This window comes from Populus trichocarpa, chromosome 6 (genome assembly GCF_000002775.5).
Source record: "Populus trichocarpa isolate Nisqually-1 chromosome 6, P.trichocarpa_v4.1, whole genome shotgun sequence".
Lineage (NCBI taxonomy): Eukaryota > Viridiplantae > Streptophyta > Magnoliopsida > Malpighiales > Salicaceae > Populus > Populus trichocarpa.
Window position 1 is genome coordinate 26,414,789 of NC_037290.2, and position 23,641 is coordinate 26,438,429.

At 34.2% G+C, this 23,641-nt stretch overlaps 2 protein-coding genes, 1 long non-coding RNA gene and 2 pseudogenes across 6 annotated transcripts; 1 reads left to right on the forward strand and 4 right to left on the reverse strand.

Moving 5' to 3' along the window:
- Positions 1–1,939: 1,939 nt before the first annotated feature.
- On the forward strand, positions 1,940–18,538 carry LOC127905472 (uncharacterized). The gene is made up of 3 exons (XR_008059508.1): positions 1,940–2,536; positions 8,676–8,741; positions 18,391–18,538. It is a non-coding gene; the product is annotated as an uncharacterized LOC127905472 (long non-coding RNA).
- On the reverse strand, positions 1,964–7,560 carry LOC18100718 (pentatricopeptide repeat-containing protein At1g62930, chloroplastic). Of its 4 annotated transcripts, XM_052453979.1 has the most exons (5): positions 7,227–7,560; positions 5,527–6,891; positions 3,329–3,540; positions 2,889–3,191; positions 1,964–2,786 (listed from the first exon to the last, which is right to left on the reverse strand). In XM_052453979.1, exon 2 carries the CDS (start codon positions 6,745–6,747, stop codon positions 5,536–5,538), a length of 1,212 nt encoding a protein of 403 aa, XP_052309939.1. In that variant the 5' UTR covers positions 6,748–6,891; positions 7,227–7,560; the 3' UTR covers positions 1,964–2,786; positions 2,889–3,191; positions 3,329–3,540; positions 5,527–5,535. The 4 variants fall into 4 exon arrangements, with proteins under 4 accessions (XP_052309939.1, XP_024459842.1, XP_024459841.1 ...); XM_024604074.2 differs by having other exon boundaries at positions 2,020–2,786; positions 3,329–3,443; positions 5,527–7,512; XM_024604073.2 differs by having other exon boundaries at positions 2,020–2,786; positions 5,527–7,512.
- LOC18100721 (probable cyclic nucleotide-gated ion channel 14) lies at positions 11,733–12,977 on the reverse strand (annotated as a pseudogene).
- LOC7459907 (putative pentatricopeptide repeat-containing protein At1g12700, mitochondrial) lies at positions 12,955–15,938 on the reverse strand. Its single transcript, XM_052453978.1, has 2 exons — positions 13,974–15,938; positions 12,955–13,117 (listed from the first exon to the last, which is right to left on the reverse strand). The coding sequence occupies exons 1-2, from the start codon at positions 15,751–15,753 to the stop codon at positions 13,092–13,094; spliced, it is 1,806 nt and encodes a 601-aa protein (XP_052309938.1). The 5' UTR covers positions 15,754–15,938; the 3' UTR covers positions 12,955–13,091.
- LOC18100723 (probable cyclic nucleotide-gated ion channel 14) lies at positions 17,356–23,610 on the reverse strand (annotated as a pseudogene).
- Positions 23,611–23,641: the final 31 nt, after the last annotated feature.

Below are 23,641 nucleotides of genomic sequence, written 5' to 3' on the forward strand. Positions count from 1 at the left end.
TAAAAAGAAAAAGTAGTTTGCAAGGTTACACATATTAGAAATATTATCTAAAAATAAATATTTTTTATTTCTAAAAACAAAGTTTATTTATATAAAACATTAAAAAATTATAGATAAATCAGAATAATATCTTCAAAAATTAAACATATACAAAATAATTTGACAAAAGCCTCTATTTAAAAAGGCTAAATAAAAAAATAAAAAAAAATCATAGAGGAGTGATAATAATTGAAACACAAATTAAAAAACTATTTTAAAAAGAAAAGGAAAAACAAGAGGAATCAATTAAAAAGAAACAACAATTAGAATAATAAAAAAAGGATACGAGAATCTAGGTGTCATAAACACTTTAAAAGAAATAAGAAAGACAAACGAATCAGGTGATAGCCCCGATCAGTTTTAATAAATTAGTTTTATTTTAATTAGATGATAAAAAAAGTAAACAACGATAGTAACACAAACAAATTTTTTTTGTTAAAAAAATCATGATAACTTGGAAAAAAAACCTTTTGAAGTATGGATTTTGATCAACAACAAAAAAAAACAGACAAAACAATCAGTCCTAGTCAACTCGAGATAACGTGATAGACAAATAACTTGGGTAATAAAGGGTGAACCAACCCGAGTTAACCTGTAAAACACATGGCTTATGTCATAATATCAGGATAATCTGATAGAAAAGAAATTAAAGAAAACCAAAAAACCATTTTTTTAATATAAAAATAATGTCAAACAATGAAATATGAAAAGAAAATAAACAAAATAAAAAAGATGTCAACTAGCATTAATTTTTTAAACTCATGACCCAAGTCATTAAACTAGAAGCACCAAACATGTAGAAATTACGAAACTCAATCCCCAACAAATCAAACTCTAAAAGATGAAATCATAGGGGAATTAATTACACAAAAGCATACAAGATAAAAAAAAAATTAGCAATTAAAATAATGAGGGTGAAAATCAAAATATAAAATAAATTAGAGGTCAAACCAAGTTTTATTTGTTAGAAGGTTAAAGTAAAAAGAAAACTAACTTAACAAAAGAAAAAATATCGAAAGAATGAGGAACAAATGAGAAAGAAAAAAAATACCATAAACTTGATTTAAGGATTGAAAACCAATAAAACTTTTATAAAAGAACAAAAAAAAAAACTAGAAATAAAAAAAATAAAGACAAAATTGAGAAAAACAATACATGATAGATTGGAATTGAATAACTAAATCCAAAATAAATAAAACTTTTACAAAAGGATCAAGAATAAAAAATAAAAAATAAAAAATAAAAAATAAGCACTAAAATTAAAATATCAAAAACAAAGATGACAAAGCTGCTTTGTTTTACGGGAAGAGAGATAAAAGGAGGGGGGGAAAAGACTTACTGACGGCAAACCGCCCCACCAGTGGTGACAGGTGCCACCCTATAAGGAAAAAAACTCGACAATGCTTCCAATAATATGACAAAAGAGAAGATTTAAACACCGGAAGGCTCTACATGCACAACTTTGAAAACACAAATATATTTTATCTGTTAGCGCTAGTACACATATAACACGTGCCAACAACTACAGATTTTAATATTAATTAAATAACTTGAAAAGACAAAATTACCTCCGATGATTATAAGATTTATGGAGAGAAAAATTAGGTAAAAAGACCAAAAAACACTTATATATTATTTTTTTTATTTAAAGGGCAAAATTTATTTTTTAACCATATATTAAAAATTAAAAAGATCTAAATACCCCATAAATGATAGTTTTAAAGATTTTAACGTGAAGGATAATAAAATCATTTGAGTGTTTATGAAATTTGAAAAAATCACATGTAACCCTAGTCAAATAATTAATGGAAAAGGAAGCATACAAAAAGACCAAACTAACACCCAACTTATAGGCCTCTAATTTTTTATTGGAAGGGCATGATAGTCATTGAAGTATAGCAATGAATAGTAAATTCAATGTGTGTACACAGATGCTACGTGGTTTAGAGCTTCTGTTAATTATCATGGAGCTCAGTGCCATTTCAAGAAGAAAATCCAAAGCAATAATGTGTTAATCTCACCCGATTGACTGTAACAAAACTCAACTTTAATCAAGACTTGCTACATGTATATATACCTATAAACTAATGGATATTAGAGAAATCACAAGCAGCTTGCCCCTTTCACATCCACTTGCTTCCAGCTACCTAAAAATTAATGGAATCATCCCTGGGTTCTTAAAGCACCAGCAATGGCGTGGGGGATTTTAATTAATATCCTTTCAGGATTGGATCATTTGGCTTCCATTAAAGCTTTTCCACATTGGTAGTTGGCTGTTGGATGAGAACCGGGGTCAAACTAGTCATCATCTAGTTCTGTACAGAAGTCTGGCTCTTCAGGTTTTGCACCTTGAGCATTTCAACATCCTTGGCGCCCCTCTCCTTGTGTTTGCAGCAAATCTGGAGGTCTAAACTGATTGGCGACGAACTTGAGGTCTTCTGCTCGCAATGCAGTGCTTCCACTTCTTCTAGTGCTCTCACTGTCCTTGTGGAAGAAGGTAAGTTGAGAGTAGATTTTCGAAGCAATGCTCAGGCAAGCAGCTTTTCACTGCAAAAGTCACCAGGTCTCAAAGTAATTGACATGAAGAAACCTGTTCGCCCTCCGTTTGGAGTTGAGCTCTCTTGCTTTACCCTGATAATAAAAAGCATCTCCATAACCGGATCACCTTCTCGAACTATATAGTTTCCTTTAGTACTCAAACAGGACACTAAGCGCTTACATATTGCATCAAGTAGCTGATCATCCATCTGCGAGAAAAAAGGAACCTCCAAATAGGAAAAACATTAGCTAAAGCTGCATGAGATTTTATCTCGAATGAATATTTATGGTGAATTTCAATGAAGTCATACCTCAAGTTCTGCAAGCCCCACCATAAACAATACAAGTACTTTTCAAGAAACTCAGAGGAAAGTACTTTCTGCTGCAATGCATTTGCGAATATGCCATAATTGAAAATGGAAGTGTCATCTGGATTACATCTGGCAGGCAAAACAGTAGTATTTTCCCAGGACTTGCGATCAGGAAATTCCGAAGTATCACAATCCAAGTAACAGGGGTTGCATGGTATAGGGCTTAATTCATGTTTGAAAGAAGATTTCCAGCATGTTGCCTTGACGCTGGATCGACAACAAATACAATGATGCCCCCAACACCTACAAGATCAGATGCCTAATCAGTGTAAAGCAGCAAAATGACCAACACAACAGCAATAGCTAGCGTTTTGTGAGAGCAGCAAGTAGTATAGCCTAAAAAAGGCAAGTATTTTCTGATTCAAGGAGGCATTACGTACATGACTAGCCAGCATGTATAGCAGGCGATTATACGCAGCCCCCGCCCAGGCAGTCTTTGTGACTACTCCAGTGGCTTTAATGATCTCAGAACTTAATGGAAAAATCAAATATAATCTGGGAATATATTGGAGCAGAACAATCAGTACTAGGGCATTAGGGTATGATCAGCAAGCGAGCTTCTAATTGCTGTTATAATAAACTACATCACAATCTGCCAAAGGGAACAATTTGATGTCATCTTCTTTAGCTTCAAAGGACAGATTGCAATAGCGAAAAGGCACTAAAAGTCAAAGAAATAAGAAAAATTTCATTTGCAAGTAATGGTTGCTTAAAAAATCAAACACACTGCCATATGTGCCATATTTCAATCCAAAAGAGCAGGCATAATAGCATATTCTTAGTCACAAAGTTAAGACTTAAACTCGAGACCTTTCCCCCTCTTTGCAGAGGTGAATGCCACTGGGCGAAACACGGATTTGTAACTTCAGCTCAACCTCAAGAAGTGAAAGAAATGCCTGGAATTTTGAGGCAAAAGAGAAGCTGAAAATTGCAGTAGCAACTTCAACTTCATCAACTAAATGAAAATTTCAAGTTCATTCTCATTTTTTACAAGTAGCTGTAATTTCTATGCAAAAAAGAGAAAAAAATGAAATCACAGGCTAAAATTCTACATTCAAATCAAACAAACAAAAGCAGAAACAAAGATAGGAATGTATGTACCTGAGGAAGAGGTAATGCTGCAACAAGATCTATGAAGAAATCTGATCTCAAATATCTCCTTGTGATCAACTTAGGATCCATAACAAGTTCACCTCTCCCAAAAACTCTTGAACTAGGTGAGACATAAGCTGTCCTAAACTTTATTAGAATATGAACTATGTAAAATAGATCAGCAAATGTTCTAAAACATGTTACAGTAATTCCTAAATTCTAATCAGTATCCATACAAGATGACTTTTCCTTGTTGCTTGCTGATGGAAGGTAAAAGAACAATCGATCAACAAAGAGTGCTGTCAATCATGAGAAGAGGAAAATCCTGTTCCAATTCAATATAACATCACTTCCTGGATCAAGAATTTTCTCTCTCCAAATGATTATTCTCTGGAAACACCTTAAACCTTCATAATTTAGGAGCCTTGTTACTTGTGCTTCTGTCACTATTAATACCACCTCCTTCAGTTTTAAACAATGGAGCTGATGTTTTATGTACAGGCAATGTCTTCTCCAGGTTTTGTCTACCATTAAACCTGTAAATTTTGAGAACACCATTTAACCAAATCATCAAAGAAAGTATATGGGAATCATAAAAGAGAGGAAATACAGGCAAACAGACTAACCTTACCAGCTTCTCTTTCTTGAACTCCATGGCATTAGGTAATCCTATAACATACTATGCATCCAAGAAAGGGATACGGAAGAGGATTTTGTCTTCAAAAAGTTTCACTGAATTTTTCATTTCTGATTTGAAAGTAAATCTTTCTTTCAAGAAATGGACCTTGAGTTCCAAGTTGAATAAAATAAAAGAAGATTTTGCAGAAAGAGGAAAAGAGAGGCTTTCGGTGGTGAAAAGGCAAAGTGGGGTGTTCAGTATGGTTGACTTCCATAAGCCCAACAGAAAACTAACAGTGAATGGAAAAAAAAAAAACACAGCTCAGATATTCATTTGCTTTCTTCTTTTATTTATACTGTATATTGATTATTCTCTAATATCCTCGTACCAACTTTTATATTGAAGTTAATCTTTCTCTGATAAGATCTTGAACATTATCATTCACATTTGAATTATTGTATTCATGAAAAATTTCATTTTCGTATGTTTTTGGATTGGAACTATGAAGAATAACATAGAGAGTAAACCTGCAGGCTAGACATCCAAAAATTCAGGTACCTTTATATATGATTTATCGCAATAACTTGTAAGAAAATGGACCTGAATTTTAGAGAGATAGGGGACATGAATAGCATGACAAAAAAAAATTGAACAAACAGTACGTGTGTATCAGAGACCAAGAAGTTTTATTAGCAGATCTCTCGGGCAAAATATATTCGGTTTTGTGTTTCTTTTTTATGTATAGTTTTTGTACTAGTGTCATTGTTCAGATGTTGACAAGATTGAACTAAAAATTAACTTACAAGTTGAGGAAAAATTACATAACATTTGCCACATGAATTTGCGGCATGGAGAAATTTACATCACCTTTTCACCTTAACCAACTTCACTTAACCTGGTCCTTGCATCTGCAACAAAACCTCTGTCTCTCATTTCTCCAATAAGTTGCACTGCCCTTGATTCATCCTTGTGCTGGAGAAATCCTCGAATAATAACACGATAACAAATTTCATCTGGAGGGCAGCCATCCTCTTCCATATTTCGGAAAGCTTCCAATGCTTCATCTAACAATCCTTCTTTACAAAGTCCAAATATTATAGTAGTGTATATCTGAACATTAGGCTGCAACCCTTGGACAAAGAGTTCTGAAAACAGTTTCCTTGCATCTTTAAGATTCCCAGATTTGCACATGGCATGAACCAGGATGGTATACATCACCGGATTAGGCTTCAAGTGAGTACTTTGCATTGCTCGAAACAGTCTGAATGCCTTACCAAGATACCCTTGTTTGCAAAAGCCATCAAGCAATATTGAGTAAGTACGTAAATTTGGGAGGTTTCCATTAGTGCGCATATTCCTAAAAAGATCTTGTGCTTCCCTAACTCTGCCTAATTGGCACAAGCCATGAATAAGAGTGTTGTAAGTAACTTTGTTCGGAGTTAAGCCTTGATGAATCATTTCATTAAAAAGCTGCTTGGCTTCATCTATCCTTTTGGCCTTGCAATATCCGTTAATTAAGATGTTATAGCTAAAAACAACAGGTTTAAAACCCTTGGTTATCATGACATCAAAAAGCTTTCTAGCTTCAACAACTTGTGTACACGAGGAATATCCATACATCAACGAATTGTAAGTAACAACGTTAGGCTCCACACCCATTTCAGTCATTGTTTTTAACACACCTAGAGCCTCTAAAACCTTGCCTTCTTTACAAAAAGTATCAACTAGCACGTTGAAGGTGACAATATCTGGCATGATATTCAAACTCGTCATTTCATTTAGCAATGCCGAAGCCTCCTTCCATCGGCTGAAATTGCATAAGCCCTGGATCAAAGAGGTGTAAGTGAAAATATCTGGGGAAATGCCTTTAGCCTTCATGTAAGAGAAGATATCTAAAGCCTCATTCACCAGCCTATCTTTGCAAAGACTGTCAATGAGTGTGCTGTATGTCACCACGTCCGGCTGGCAGCCTGCCTCTTCCATTTTCTTAAACAATCCAGCAGCCTCAGCAGCTTCCCCAGTCTTACATAAGCCATTGATAATCGTAGTATAAGTGTAGACATTAGGTTGACACCCTCTTGCCACCATGTCATCAAATAATTCCACGGCTTGGGCAAATTCACCCACTTTACAGAGCCCATTGATTAAGGTGTTAAATGTGACAATAGTGGGTTGAAGACCAAGTTTAATGACTTTGGCCAAGACAGAGAACCCAAGATCAACACGTTGCAACTGGCAGAAGCAATTCATCAAGATATGAAGGGTATAAGTATTAGAAGAGAGCCCAGCTAAACCCATTTGTTTGGAAAGAGAAATCACAACATCGTAATACTGTCCCATTTTGACAATTGCAGACAATAATTTGGTGAATTGGATAATACATGGCAGGGGTTTCCTATGAATCATGTGATTAAAAGAAGCAAGGGCATCATCAATGTTTCTAAACGAAGAAGAAGAAGCATCATTTTTGTGTTTGTATCTACTGCTACTACTACCGCTACTGCTCCTGCTAGAAGAAGAAATGGAGTTGGAGTGTTTGCTAGACAAAAGTGATGGAAGAATCATACCCGTTATTTTCATTAGGCATCGCTGAACTTGGGACCCAATGAAAAAGGCTTCTGAAGCTCCTCGTCTCACTGCCGCCGCCGCCACCATCATCAGCCTTCCTCTGTGTTATTCCTTCTCCTCGTGGTCTTGTTTCTTTATTGACCAAAACGACAGAGACACTTTGTACAAATCTGGAAGATTGAAGAAAGTGATTTGGGGAAGCAGGACCGTCTCTCTCACATACACAAGGAATGCAAGGTTTCTCTTTTGTGATTACTGTTTAAACAGTTAATTATTTTTCTTTTTCTCTTTTTTTTCAAATTTGTTCTTGACATTGCATTTAATTGGAATGATTTGTCTGATTTTGCTTTTTATAGTGATATAATGATGTCAAGATAATATCATTTGATTTTATATAAAAAAAATAGTTTAAATGCTAGCAAGAAATATTTTTTGGGGAACAAGGGCAAAATTATTTTTAGTTTTTTTAGTTTAATAAGTTAATATTTTATCCCAAACTTCATTTTTAATATATTCTAGTCCTTAAAATTAAGAGAAAAAAGAAAAAATTTACTAGATTACATGTTCATATAAAAAAAATTATTACATTGATTACAGTAACTAAAAAAGTTAAATTAATCTTATTATAAACAATTTTTTTTGATAAAAGAAAATCCACTAAGTTTTTTTAATTCTTATATTACCCGAAAAAATAAAATAAAGTTGGAGAAGTTTTTTTAATTATTTTTTGTTTTTAAACTAATTTTTTAGATGGTTTTAGACAATAAATCATTTTATTTAGATTTATAAAGTGTTTTAGATGTGTTTTTATATTTAAAATAATTTAAAATATTTTTTTGATATTTTTTTATAATTTTCATACGAAACATGAAAATTATCAAAATTATCTAAATAATAAAAAATCCTACTTAGTATATAAAAATATTAAAATTATCTTAAAATATATATAAAAAATACATAATTTAAATATATTTAAAAAAATACTTTTAAACATAATGCAATTGCTATGGTAGCATATATTGTAATAACAATTATTTTTTAAAGTATTTTTTTATGTAAAAATATATTTAAATAATATTATTTTATTTTTTAAAATTTATTTTTAATATTAACATATCAAAATAAATTAAAAAAATATTTTAAAATAAAAAAAAATATTTTTTTTACAAAATCTTGCTGAAACTAGTCTGTTTGCTCATCAACAGAAACTGAGAAGGACTCTGACATGCTCAGGCTCTTTGCCATCATCCTCTTCTTGTGTCGACGCCAAGCAGCCCGAATAAAACAGGCAGCCCAGCTTCTCCAATGGTAAGAGTAGAAACGGAAGGTATGCTGTCGTTTCTTGCTATGGAGACGTCTAAACTGATTGGCAACGAACTTGAGGTCTTCTGCTCGCAATGCAAATGCTTCCACTTCTTCTAGTGCTCTCCCTGTCCTTGTGGAAGAAGGTAAGTTGAGAGTAGATTTTGGAAGCAATGCCCAAGCAAGCAGCTCTTCACCGCAAAAGTCACCAGGTCTCAAAGTAATTGACATGAAGAAACCTGTTCGCCCTCCATTTGGAGTTGAGCTCTCTTGCTTTACCCTGATAATAAAAAGCATCTCCGTAACCGGATCTCCTTCTCCAACTATATATAGTTTCCTTGAGCACTCAAACAGGACTCTAAGCGCCCACATATGGGATCAAGTAGCTTATCATCCATCTGCGAGAAAAAAAGGAACCTGCAAATAGGAAAAACATTAGCTAGAGTTGCATGACAGAAGAAGATAGATTTTAAAATGCTTGATCGTGAGTGTTTTACTTGTCTAACAAGCTCCAGGCATAGGTGACGCTGGATGTCTCGACAAAGATCTGTACGGAGGTATGAACGCAAGATTGATTCCTCATCAACCCCACTAGTTGCAAGCCACTTGTATTGAACAAATCTTCTGACAAGTTCTCGCAAACTGTAGGGGAGTTGAAGATGTGTCATCCACTCTTTTGTTTCTCATCGCTTGAGCCTCCACTCCCCAAGCCTCATAGTGATAGATTACAAGCATGTCTCTTCAAGAGAGAGCATGTTAAACACTGCAGAGTTCTAGAATTCAGAAGAAATTTATCATGGAAACTGTAACGGAACGAAATCTTATAAAGCAATTTTACATTTCAAATGATTACATTATTGTAAAATACACTGAATTTGTTTTTTGAAAAAAAAATCAGCAGTTTCCCTACACAAAAAGAGTACACCACGATTATGATCACCTTTAAAGTTAAACTCATGTCTATCTCTGGTTATGCTGGAGGGATTCATCAATCTTTAAGTAATGGCAATTAAGAAATCCCACGATAGATAATAACCTTCACAGGAAAGAAAAAGCTCTATTCAATGTTGTTTTCCTGCTGTATGTTTTATGGATAAGGTGTCTATAACCTCCCATAGCAGGAGTTAGGTTTAAATCAAATGGAGACCGATGGTTCAGGGTTGCAATACTTAAAATCTTATTAATAAATTTAGAGTTTAACTCAGATCTTTGTGTGTTACAGAACATTAAATATATAGAATTGTAACACTTGAAATTTTATTAATAAACTCAAGGTTTAACTCAGATCATTATGTTGCAGAACGCCAAATACCTTTATCTTCTTCAACAAGGCTAGTTTCACCTTTTGGTTATCGTGGTAAAATAGTACTTTTCATGTTGCCCACTTTATTAAATATTCTAAACAGCTACCCCGCTTAAAGTTCTTTCCTCTTAACATCCTATGGAAGCATGGGAGCTGGGAGTATAGAGGAGAATTATGGCTGGTGGCGAGGAGTAGTTCAAGCACTGTCCTTACAATGAACTTGAAGCTCGATGCTGCTCCTCCCAATGAATTAGTTTTGATTGCTAAAAATCAAATGAAATGGACAATAATAAGGCGAACATAGAGACAACGTCAGCTTGATAGAGAGGTTGTACTGCAGAATGTCTCAACTTGCCAGGAAGATTCATCCACTTCATTCCCAAATGTAAGGCTGCTGTCTGCATCTTACATGAGCTCTCAATCCTTTCGTCTATCTCATGAAATCAATACAGGGAGAGGTTGCGGTCTGTTTCTTCTCGTGAACATATTCCTTTATCCAAAATACAAGAGGGACGATAAAGATAGGGAGAGAGTATGATTTAATCAAAGGATTTTCTGCCTATTTTCATCGCTTCTTTTGCAGCGCAATTCAAGCGGAGAGTTTATTTTTAGCCTTGTTTGATGACAACTACGAAGTCCAATGAAGCTCAGTTCATTGATAACGTCAACGTCTGTTTTCATCTTCATCATCCTGGAAATTAGAGTTTTGCTCCTCCCTTGTACAGCGGTGCCATGGTGCTATAATATGACCAGACAGATGAAGGATTCGAACGCCCACATTGTTCAATCTGGACTGTCGTTTAAAAGTGATGGTATAGCTAAATTATTGTATCCCATTGATCTATCCGCAATAAATTTAGCAAGAGTTATGAGTTCATCCAAAAAAATAGATAATAAATCAAACTTGTCTTGAAGGATATAAACAAAAAAAATCTACAATCAAATTTCACCTTGTGTCATTTTTTTATTTTATTTTTTAAGAATAAAATAAATAACATGGAAAATAAATAAACCTTAGTATTCTTTGAGATATAGAATTTTCTTCAAGAAAAGCACTTCAAGCAAATAAGTTCTCTCAAAAGCTATCAATCCTCTTTCATCTACACTTAGAATTTATAAAAAACAAAACTCTATTGGATTAAGTCTAAACGTCCCATAAGAATTCTTCGACAACATTTAAAAGACAAATCAAATGTCCTCTTTCAAAGCATCAAATCACCAAATCTCACTTTGCAATACACACTCAAATTTGCGTTCTTGTAAAGTACAAATCTTGACTTATTTTCACAAATAAATCAAGTCACCACATATCAAATCCAAGGAAAGAATAAAAGGATTATTTATTCTTTTTGTAAGAATATTTTAAATAAAAATTGTACCAAATCATATATTTTAATAAAATGAAATATTTGTACGTATATGCTTATCTAATTTTGGATGATCGAAATTGTGTCTCCCAACATTTGTGGTGAATTTCAATGAAGTCATACCTCAAGCTCTGCAAGCCACACCATAAAACATATAAGTACTTTTCAAGAAACTCAGAGGAAAGTACTTTCTGCTGCAATGCATTTGTGAATATGCCATAATCGAAAAAGGAAGTGTCATCCGGATTACATCTGGCAAACAAAACAGTAGTGTATTCCCAGGACTTGCGATCAGGAAATTCCAAAGTATCGCAATCCAAGTAACGGGGGTTGCATGGTATAGGGCTCAATTCATGTTTGCAAGCAGATTTCCAGCATGTTCAATGATGCTCGATCGACAACAAATACCATGATGCCCCCAGGACCTACAAGATCAGAGGCCTAAACAGTATAAAACAGCACTAAATGACCAACAACAACAACAACAATAGCATTTTGAGAGAACAGCAAGTAGTATCACCTAAAACGACACGTATTTTCCCATCCAAGGAGGCATTGCTCACATGACTAGCCAGCATGTATAGCAGGAGATTATATGAAGCTCCAGCCATGCGGTCTTTGTGACTACTCCAGTGGCCTTAATGATCTCAGAACTTAATGGAAAAATCAAATATAATCTGGGAATATGGAGCAGAACAGTCAGCACTGGGGCATTGTTGGTATGATCAGCATGTGAGCTTCTAATTACTGGTATAACAAACCATATCAGTCTACCAAAAACATAATTGCATATTTTTAGTCACAAAGTTAAGACTCAAACTCGAGACCTTATCCCCCGCTTTGAGGAGGTGAATGCCACTGGGTGAAACGCGGATTTGTAACTTCAGCTCAACCTCAAGAAGTGAAAGAAATTCCTGGAATTTTTGAGGCAAAAGGGAAGCTGAAAACTGCAGTAGCAACTTCAACCTCATCAACTAAATGAAAATTTCAAGTTCGTTCTCATTTTTTACAAGTAGCTGTGATTTCTATTCAAAAAATGAAAAACAAAAATTGAAATCACAGGCTAAAATTCTACATTCAAATCAAATAAACAGAAGCAGAAACAAAGATAGGAATGTATGTACCTGAGGAAGAGGTAATGCTGCAACAAGATCTATGAAGAAATCTGATCTCAAATATCTCCTTCCGATCAACTTAGGATCCATAACAAGTTCACCTCTCCCAAAAACTCTTGAACTAGGTGAGTCATAAGCTGTCCTAAACTTTATTACAATATGATCTATGTAAAATACATCAGCAAATGTTCTAAAACATGTCACAGTAATTCCTAAATTCAAATCAGTATCCATACAAGATGACTTTTCCTTGTTGCTTGCTGATGAAAGGAAAAAAAAACAATGGATCAACAAAGAGTGCTGTCAAGCATGAGAAGAGGAAAATCCTGTTCCATTTCAAGATAACATCACTTCCTGGATCAAGAATTCTCTCTCTCCAATATGGCTCATGATGATTCTCTGGAAATACCATAAACCTTCCAAATCTAGGAACCTTGTTACTTGTGTTTCTGTCACTATTAATACCACCTCCTTAGTTTTAAGCAATGGCTCTGATGTTTTATGTACAGGCAATGTCTTCTCCAGGTTTTGACTAGCATTAAAGCTGTAAATTTTGAGAACACCCTTTAACCAAATCATCAAAGAAAGCAAATGTGAATCATAAAAGAGAGAAAATACAAGCAAAGAGACTAACCTTACTAGCTTCTCTTTCTTGAACTCCATGACTGTAAGTAATCCTATAATATACTATGTATCCAAGAAAGGGATACAAAAGAGGATTGTCTTCAAAAAGTTTCACTGAATTTTTCATTTCTGATTTGAAAGTAAATCTTTCTTTCAAGAAATGGACCTTGAGTTCCAAGCTGAATAAAATGAAAGGAGATTTTGCAGAAAGAGGAAAAGAGAGGCTTTAGGTGGTGAAAAGGCAAAGTGAGGTGTTCAATGTGGTTGACTTCCATTAAAAGCCCAACAGAAAACTAATAGTGAAAGAAAAAAATAAACACAGCTCAGATATTCATTTGCTTTCTTCTTTAATTTATTCTTTATAATGATTATTCTATGTCAAAAAACCAAGTTAAGGTGAGGTTTTTACTATACAATTTATATTTACATTTACAGGATTTTGAATATATGATAGTTTGGTCACTTAGAACTATGATATCATGTCAAAGAAACAATTTAATTAAAAAAAAAATGTTAAATAAAGTTCCAATATATGATTTATATTATTCTCTAATATATTCGGACCAGCTTTTATATAGAAGTTAATCTTTTTCCGATAAGATCTTAAACATTATCTTTCACATTTGAATTATTGTATTCATGAAAAATTTCATTTTCATATTATTTTGGATTGGAACCGTGAAGAATAACACAGAGAGTAAACCTGCAGGCTAAACATAAAAAAATTCAGGTACTTTTATATATGTTTTACAACACTAACTTGTAAGAAAGTGGACTTGAAGAGCATGCCAAAAATAAAAAATTGAAAAAACAGTACATGTATATCAGAGACCAAGAAGTTTTATTAGCAGATCTCTCGGGCAAAATATATTCTATTTTGTGTTTCTTTTTGATGTATAGTGTTTTTACTAGTGTCATTGTTCAGATGTTGACAAGATTGAACTAAAATTAACTTACATGTTGCGGAAAAATTACTTAATATTTGCCACAAGAATTTGCAGCATGGAGAAATAAAAGTTTACATCACCTTTTTACCTTGGCAAACTTCACTTAAGCATGGTCTCACATCTGCAATGAAACCTCTGTCTCTCATTTCTCCAACAAGTAGCAACGCCCTTGATTCATCCTTATGCTGGAGAAGTCCTCGAATAATAACATTATAAGAAATTTCATCTGGAGGGCAGCCATCCGCTTCCATATTTCGGAAAGCTTCCAATGCTTCATCTAACAATCCTTCTTTACAAAGTCCATTTATTATTGTAGTGTATAGCTGAACATGAGGCTGCAGCCCTTGGACAAAGAGTTCTGAAAACAGTTTCCTAGCATCTTTATGATTCCCAGATTTGCACATGGCATGAACCAGGATGGTATACATCACCAGATTAGGCTTCAAGTAAGTACTTTGCATTGCTCGAAACAGTCTGAATGCCTTACCAAGATACCCTTGTTTGCAAAAGCCATCAAGCAATATTGAGTAAGTAAATAAATCTGGGAGGTTGCCATTAGTGCACATATTCCTGAAAAGATCTTGTGCTTCCCTGAGCTTGCCTAATTGGCAAAAGCCATGAATAAGAGTGTTGTAACTAACATTGTTCGGAGTTAAGCCTTGATGAATCATTTCATTAAAAAGCTGCATGGCCTCGTCTATCCTTTTGGCCTTACAATATCCATTAATTAAGATGTTATAACTAAAAATATTTGGTTTACAACCCTTGGTTATCATGACATGAAACAGCTTTCTAGCTTCAACAACATCCGTCCACAAGGAATATCCATACATCAACGAACTGTAAGTAACAACGTTAGGCTCCACACCCATTTCAGTCATTGTTTTTAACACACCTAGAGCCTCTGAAACCTTGCCTTCTTTACAAAAAGTATCAACTAGCACGTTGAAGGTGACAATATCTGGCATGATATTCAAACTCGTCATTTCATTTAGCAAAGCCGAAGCCTCCTTCCATCGGCTGAATTTACATAAGCCCTGGATCAAAGAGGTGTAAGTGAAAATATCTGGGGAAATGCCTTTAGCCTTCATATAAGAGAAGATATCTAAAGCCTCATTCACCAGCCTATCTCTGCAAAGACTGTCAATGAGTGTACTGTATGTCACCATGTTCGGCTGGCAGCCTGCCTCTTCCATTTTCTTAAGCAATCCAGCAGCCGCAGCAGTTTCCCCAATCTTACATAAGCCATTGATAATCGTATTATATGTGTAGACATCAGGTTGACACCCTTTTGCCACCATGTCATCAAATAATTCCACGGCTTGGGCAAATTCACCCACTTTACAGAGCCCATTGATTAAGGTGGTAAATGTGACAATAGTGGGTTGAAGACCAAGTTTAATGACTTTGGCCAAGACAGAGAACCCAAGATCAACACGTTGCAACTGGCAGAAGCAATTCATAAAGATACTAAGCGTATAAATATTAGGAGAGAGCCCAACTAATTCCATTTGTTTGGAAAGAGAAATCACAACATCGTAATACTGTCCCATTTTGACAATTGCAGACAATAATTTGGCGAATTGGATAATACAAGGCAGGGGTTTCCTATGAAGCATGTGATTGAAAGAAGCAAGGGCATCATCAATGTTTCTAAAAGAAGAAGAAGCGTCATTTTTGTGTTGATATGTACTGCTACAGCTACTGCTAGAAGAAGAAATGGAGTTGGAGTGGTTGATAGACAACATTGATGAAGTGGTTGGAGATGGAAGAATCATACCCGTCATTTTCATTTGGCATCGCTGAAAATGGGACCCAGTGAAAAAGGCTTCTGAACCTCCTCGTCTCACTGCCGCCGCCGCCATCATCGTCGACCTTCCTAGGTGTTTTTCCTTCTCCCTGTGGTCTGTTTTTTTATTGACCCAAATGACAGAGACACTTTGTAACAAATCCGGAAGATTGAAGAAAGGGATTTGCGGAAGCAGGACCCCCCCTCTCTCTCTCTGACAAGGAATGCAGAAGTTTGGGGAAGTAAATTAGTTGGGAATGAACGGTTTAGAAAGCAAATCATACACATTTTTAAAAAAAAAACAACAAAATTCAATCCGTATGGAAAAAAATAAATCAGAATTAATCCAGTTTATGCGGTTAAACTAGCTATTTGACTGACATCAATTAATAAAAAGTAAATTTAAAAAATAAGCATGATTTTTAATAAATATAATATTTTGAAGTGGAGAAAAAAAAATTAAATTTATCATAATGATATATAACCCAAGAGAAAAAAATACAAAGCATAATTACTAAAATTAAAAATAAAAACTAAGAAAAAAAACAAGTTGTTATAAAATGAAATTAAAAAAACTCAAAAAATAGTTAAAAAAACAAATCAACTAGAAAAACTAATAAAAAAAACTCTTATCACCGTAGATTAATTTGTTAAACCTAGTTTCTAAATCATGAAATCAGTTAAAATTCATAAAATATAAATGAAAAAATATTATAAAATTCTATTTTCAACAAATCTAATATTAAATGTTGAAATTGAGAAGAAAAAAAACTAAATTCATAAGATTGATATATAATTTAATTGAAAAAATCAAAAATATTATAAAATTTAATTTTTAAAACAATTTTATATGAAATAATAAAATTAAAAACATTAAGATTGAGTAATTAAAATGTAAAATTAAGTAAATTAAAAAAAAAACTCATAAACGCCATTCAGATTAATATTATTTTGAGTGTGGTTACAGTGATTCAGCCGCATGTTTAGTTTTTTTTTTTTTGTTATTTTTGTTAATTTTACTGTAAATAATATGATAATTCATAAATTATTAATTAATAATATATATACAAAATTAAATATTTATAGCAAATTAAAAATATTAGTGATTTCACTATACATATCATTTCCCATCTCAGTGCTTATATGTTTTATTTTGCTTGGTAACTTTATTGAATGGTGAAAAAGGAGAAAACAAAAAGAAAAAGAAAGTGATTCGTCGAACTTTTTTTTAATTAAAACATTATCTATTTAACCACGAGGCAAGCATTATAGGTTGAAATAATTCACCTTCTTTTATCCTTTTAATTGTTTTCTAATTTAATCAGTAATTTGTTTAATTCATCTTTTAATACTTTATAATTTTTATTTATTTATTTTATATATAATTATTATGATATAAAAAAAAATCCAACATTAAAATGATTTTTAATTTAGTCAAAATATATTTACCGATATAAATATAATTTGATTTTAAAAAAATTAAAAATAAATTTTTATTAATAATAAAATAATGAATGAACTCGGGCTTTATGAATTATTTCATCGTTCATAGAACCTAGATCATGAACTTTTTATTGTGTTTATTCTTTGTAAAACAAAATATTACTTTTTATTTAATAATATAATAACAAAAATCAACATTTGTTTCTGTAAAATTATATTTGAGTACACATGACATGTATTTGTTTAAAAATATATTTGGAATAATTTAATGTTTTTCCAAATTTCGATCCAAGCATATTAAAATTATCTTAAAATATCAAAAAAGACTAATTTAATAATATTACAATTTAAAGCGCTTTACGAAATACAGCCTCACTAGTCGCAACTGCATCAAGGCCATTCATCCTCTTGAATAAGATTATCTTGCTGAAATTTATCACGGAGCTCAGGGCCATTTCAGCAAGAAAATCCAAGGCAATAATGTGTTAATCTCACCTGATTGACTGTGACAAAACTCTAATCAAGACTGCCTACATGAGATAAATCACAAGCAACTCGCACCTTTTACATCCACTTGGCTTCCAGCAACCTAAAAAGTAATGGAGTCATCCATGGGTGCTTATAGCACTAGTAATGGCGTGGAGGATTTTAATTAATATCCCTTCAGGATTGGATCATTTGCCTTCCATATTAGCTTTCTCCCATTGGTAGTTGGCTGTTGGGTGAGAACAGGGGTCGAGCTAGTCATCATCTGGTTCTGTAGAGAAGTCTGGCTCTTCAGGTTTTTGCAACTTGAGCATTTCAACATTCTTGACTTTCTGTGCCCCTCTCCTTGTGTTTGCAGCAAATCTTGAAGCTAGTATTGTAACACCAAGGTGCTGTTTTGCTTGAGAATTTGAAGGTGCAAAACTTGGTTCATCCTCCTCTAGTGTTGTTTCATCACAAACTGTTTGCTCATCAACAGAAACTGAGAAGGACTCTGACATGCTCAGGCTCTTTGCCATCATCCTCTTCTTGTGTCGACGCCAAGCAGCCTGAATAAAGCAGGCAGCCCAGCTTCTCCAATGGTAAGAGTAGAAACGGAAGGTATGCTGTAGTTTCTTGCTATGGAGACGTCTAAACTGATTGGCAACGAACTTGAGGTCTTCTGCTCGCAATGCAAATGCTTCCACTTCTTCTAGTGCTCTCACTGTCCTTGTGGAAGAAGGTAAGTTGAGAGTAGATTTTGGAAGCAATGACCAGGCAAGCAGCTCTTCACCGCAGAAGTCACCAGGTCTCAAAGTAATTGAATTGAAGAAACCTGTTCGCCCTCCATTTGTAGTTGAGCTCTCTAGCTTTCCCCTGATAATAAAAAGCATCTCCGTAACCGGATCACTTTCTCGAACTATGTAGTTTCCTTGAGTACTCAAACAGGACACTAAGCGCTCACATATGGCATCCAGTAGCTGATCATCCATCTGCGAGAAAAAAGGAACCTACAAATAGGAAAAACATTAGCTAAAGCTGCATGAGATTTTAAAATGCTTGAAAGTAACACTAGGGAGTCCCTTACTCGTCTAACAAGGTCCAAGCATAGGTGACGCTGGATGTCTCGACGAAGATCCATAGGTAATGCACGCAGAATTGATTCTTCATCAACCCCTCTAGTTGCAAGCCACTTGTATTGAACAAATCTTCTGACATGTTCACGCAAACTTTGGGGCAGTTGACGATGTCTCATCCACTCTTCTGTGTCTCGTCGCTTGAGCCTCCACTCCTCAAGCCTCACAGTGATAGATTGCATGTAGGTCTATTCAAGAGAGAGTATGTTAAATACTGCAGAGTTTTGTATCTCAGAAGAAAATTATCATGAAAACTATAAGGGAAATACTCTCTTGAGAATGAGAACACTTCCAAGTTTTTTCCAAGAAAACAGACTTCAATATTTTTGTAGCAGGGGAAGGTTTCTGTCACGACCCGAATCCCGGGTCCATGACCGGCAACGCAGGAGCGGTGCCGGAAGGACACCCCGCCCGCGCTAAGCCTCAAAACGGACATATCAAAAGAATAATTTATTTCAAAATACGCAGCATTTCATAATCTTCAGAAATCTTATATTACTCAAAACTGATGAAACCAAAAAATAGTTTAAAACTCCTCATCAGTAATTAAAACAAAAACAATAATCCATAATACTCATTACATTGTCAAAATTCAGACTTAAAACAAGGTAATAGTGGAGCGCCTAAGACATCGAATCAAACAACCTTGAAAGATAAGCAAGGCATACTGACCCAAAACTGAAGAAGCAGGAACACTCAACAAGGTTCACCTGCTATCAGAAACTAAGAACCTGAAATAATATTAAGAATGAGGGGTGAGTTCAACCAACTCAGTGAGGGAATAATAATTAATATACATTTTAGATATTCTTGATATTTATAGTTCGCAAGATCATTTATCTTGATATACATATACATATACATACTAAACTTATCATATACATATCATATCATATACATACTAAACGTATCATCATAACGTAGTGGACTATATGTCAGAGATCAGATGACACCCGAAGGTGACCAGATGACACCCGAAGGTGACCAGACCAGATGACACCCGAAGGTGACCACTGTGGGATGATCAGTCGCCACAGGCTGATGCCTCTCTCACCAGCTAGGTATACATACATAATACTATGTGCACACAGGCTAACTACTCTCCGTTAGCATGGAGTTACTGACAAGTCCCATATCAAGGCATAATAGATATTCACATAATCATCAAAGAAACGTATATCATATCAAATAGGATTTACTTTGACAGATTGCGAGTGCAAATTCAAGAATAAATGAGTACTCGGAAAATAAGCAACATATATAATTATTCAAGAAATTAACGAGTTGTACTCATTGTATAATCAACATACATATTTACTTATCATATATGCATATTAAAGATTATTCCACTCACCCGGAAAATATAGAACTAAAAGGAATGTCAGACGAAAGACCCGAAAATCCTATTGAGGATCATTAGGAGAACCTACAACAATATATGAAATATACTCAAAAATAACTCAAACAAAAGATCCCAATGCATAAAATAAAATCAGCTTTAGTCTCCTACGTTTATGGACTAAAACGACAATTTTCCAAAACAGGGACCAAAACGTAATTTTACCAAAACTGGACCAATCTGGAAAATACATAACTATACTGAATTTTCACCCATAAACCATCCTTAATTCTGTCTAGAACGAACCATGGACCGAACTGTAATTTTCATAAAGTTCAGGGACTAAACTGTAAATTTCCAAAATTGAGGGACCAAACTGAAAATATTCCAAATCAATTGTCAAACTCAGATTCATCATCCTTAACCTCATAATAACACTGTCCAGAATCTCAAAATACAATTAGGGGTCAAATTATAATTTTTCCCAAAGTTTAGGGACTAAACTGTAATTTCACAAATTGAGGGACCAAATTGAATTTTCGTCATCTTCAACCTCAAACCCAGAATTTCACAGATTACCTACTGTCATCACCTGATTTCTAACACAATTTCACCATTCAAATAAAATCATAACTCAAAATCATCATCTTTACCTCCAATCTCTCACAATCAACTAATTAACCAATTACCCACAACAATCAACCCATAACCTTCCAATTAATTCATCAATCAAACTCAAAACACAATATTCAAAACCCTAACATTTATCAAAACAGAACTTAAAGCTTAAAGAACACACATTTATACATAATCTTACCTTTAAACTTATTTTCCTCTACTTCTCTCCCTTTTCCCTTCTCTTCCCCTCTTTTCTCTTCTTCTTCTTCCTCCTCCCTTCTCTCTCACGGTTTGCTCCTTCCATTTTCAGATCCCTCTTTCTTTCTTCTTCTTTCTTTTATTTATATTTATCAACTATTGTTCAATTACCACAATACCCCTCATTTAATTATACTTACTTCTAAGCCTCCAAGGGCTTGGTTGCCCTTTCCTACTAATTTATTTGCAAAACATCACAGTTTCAATTGCAACAGAGGCCAAAAACAGCCTAAGGTTATGTCATGTGTCCACATTACCTGCATATTCCCAATCAAATGAGCAAATAAAACCAGGCCCAAGATGGCAATGAGTATGGCAAATGCAGTTTCCCCAATGAATGTGCTTGTAGACAAAGACTGGCCATAGGAACTGAAAAATACAATAAGCAGAAAAGATATGTTAGAAGTTCCTATAAAAACCTCTTTGAGTTATGGAGACAATTAGATGGAATCTATGTATCTGTGGATAATAATACCACAGAAACTGCATGCAGAAGAAAGAAAATTTTCTCCTTCAACATCATGCATCGATTCAAACAGCTAGTGAAACTGATAAAATGCAATCAGATTCTATCATTATCTTGAATGAATATCTATGGTGAATTTCAATGAAGTCATGCCCCACCATAAACAATACAAGTACTTTTCAAGAAACTCAGAGGAAAGTACTTTCTGCTGCAATGCATTTGCGAATATGTCATAATCAAAAAAGGAAGTGTCGTCTGGATTACATCTGGCAAACAAAACAGTAGTGTTTTCCCAGGACTTGCGATCAGGAAATTCCAAAGTTTCGCAATCCAAGTAACGGGGGTTGCATGGTATAGGGCTTAATTCATGTTTGCAAGCAGATTTCCAGCATGTTGCATGACGCTCAATCGACAGCAAATACCATGATGCCCCCAACACCTACAAGATCACAGGCCTAATCAGTGTAAAGCCGCACTAAATGACCGACACAACAGCAATAGCTATTGTTTTGTGAGAGCAGCAAGTAGTATAGCCTATAAATGCAAGTATTTTCTGATTCAAGGAGGCATTACGTACATGACTAGCCAGCATGTATAGCAGGAGATTATACGCAGCCCCTGCCCAGGCAGTCTTTGTAACTACTCCAGTGGCTTTAATGATCTCAGAACTTAATGGAAAAATCAAATACAATCTGGGAATTTATTGGAGCAGAACAATCAGTACTAGGGCATTATTGGTATGATCAGCACGCGAGCTTCTAATTGTTGGTATAATAAACCATATCACAATCTGCCAAAGGGAACAATTTGATGTCATTTCTTCTTTAGCTTCAAAGGACAGATTGCAATAACGAAAAGGCACTAAAAATCAAAGAAATATGAAAACTTTCATTTGCAAGTAATGGGTGCTTAAAAAATCAAATACACTGCCATATGTGTCATATTTCAATCCAAAAGAGCAGGCACAATCGCATATTCTTAGTCACAAAGTTAAGAATCAAACTCGAGACCTTTCCCCCTCTCTGCAGAGGTGAACGCCACTGGGCGAAACGCGGATTTGTAACTTCAGCTCAACCTCAAGAAGTGAAAGAAATTCCTGGAATTTTGTGGCAAAAGGGAAGCTGAAAATTGCAGTAGCAACTTCAACCTCATCAACTAAATGAAAATTTCAAGTTCGTTCTCATTTTTTACAAGTAGCTGTGATTTCTATGCAAAAAAGAAAAAAAAATGAAATCACAGGCTAAAATTCTACATTCAAATCAAATAAACAAAAGCAGAAACGAAGATAGGAATGTATGTACCTGAGGAAGAGGTAATGCTGCAACAAGATCTATGAAGAAATCTGATCTCAAATATCTCTTTGCGATCAACTTAGGATCCATAACAAGTTCACCTCTCCCAAAAACTCTTTAACTAGGTGAGACATAAGCTGTCCTAAACTTTATTACAATATGATCTATGTAAAATACATCAGCAACTGTTCTAAAACATGTCACAGTAATTCCTAAATTCAAATCAGTATCCATACAAGATGACTTTTCCTTGTTGGTTACTGATGGAAGGTAAAAAAACAATGGATCAACAGAGAGTGCTGTCAAGCATGAGAAGAGGAATATCCTGTTCCAATTCAAGATAACATCACTTCCTGGATCAAGAATTCTCTCTCTCCAATATGGCTCATGATGATTCTCTGGAAATACCTTAAACCTTCCAAATCTAGGAACCTTGTTACCTGTGTTGCTGTCACTATTAATACCACCTCCTTCAGTTTTAAACAATGGAGCTGATGTTTTATGTACAGGCAATGTCTTCTCCAGGTTTTGTCTACCATTAAACCTGTAAATTTTGAGAACATCCTTTAAACAAATCATCAAAAAAAGGCAAATGGGAATCATAAAAGAGAGAAAATACAAGCAAAGAGACTAACCTTACTAGCTTCTCTTTCTTGAACTCCATGACTAAATAAATAAATAAATAATACATAGTTTTATAAAATGATAGTGATAATAATAAAAATAAAAGAAATTAAACTAAGGAAGGAAGGAAGAGATTAAGTATCTTCATTTATTTATGTATGTATATATTTTTGGTGAAAGGTAATTTTGTTTGGTGTGTGAACCCAATTAATTGAAAAACTTTACCTTTCATACACCTAATAATAAAGAGAGAGAGTATGGAATAATAAAAATAAAAGAAAATAAATAAAGGAAGGAAAGGAGAGCTTAAATACCTTTCATACACA

Coding starts and splice junctions, on each gene's coding strand:
- LOC7459907 (XM_052453978.1), bottom strand. CDS start 15,753: ATGATGGCGGCGGCGGCAGTGAGACGAGGAGGTTCAGAAGCCTTTTTC. Junction 13,118..13,973: donor CTTAAGTGAAGTTTGCCAAG/GTAAAAAGGTGA, acceptor CATTTTATTCAG/CTTGGAACTCAAGGTCCATT.
- LOC18100718 (XM_006382061.3), bottom strand. CDS start 7,317: ATGATGGTGGCGGCGGCGGCAGTGAGACGAGGAGCTTCAGAAGCCTTT.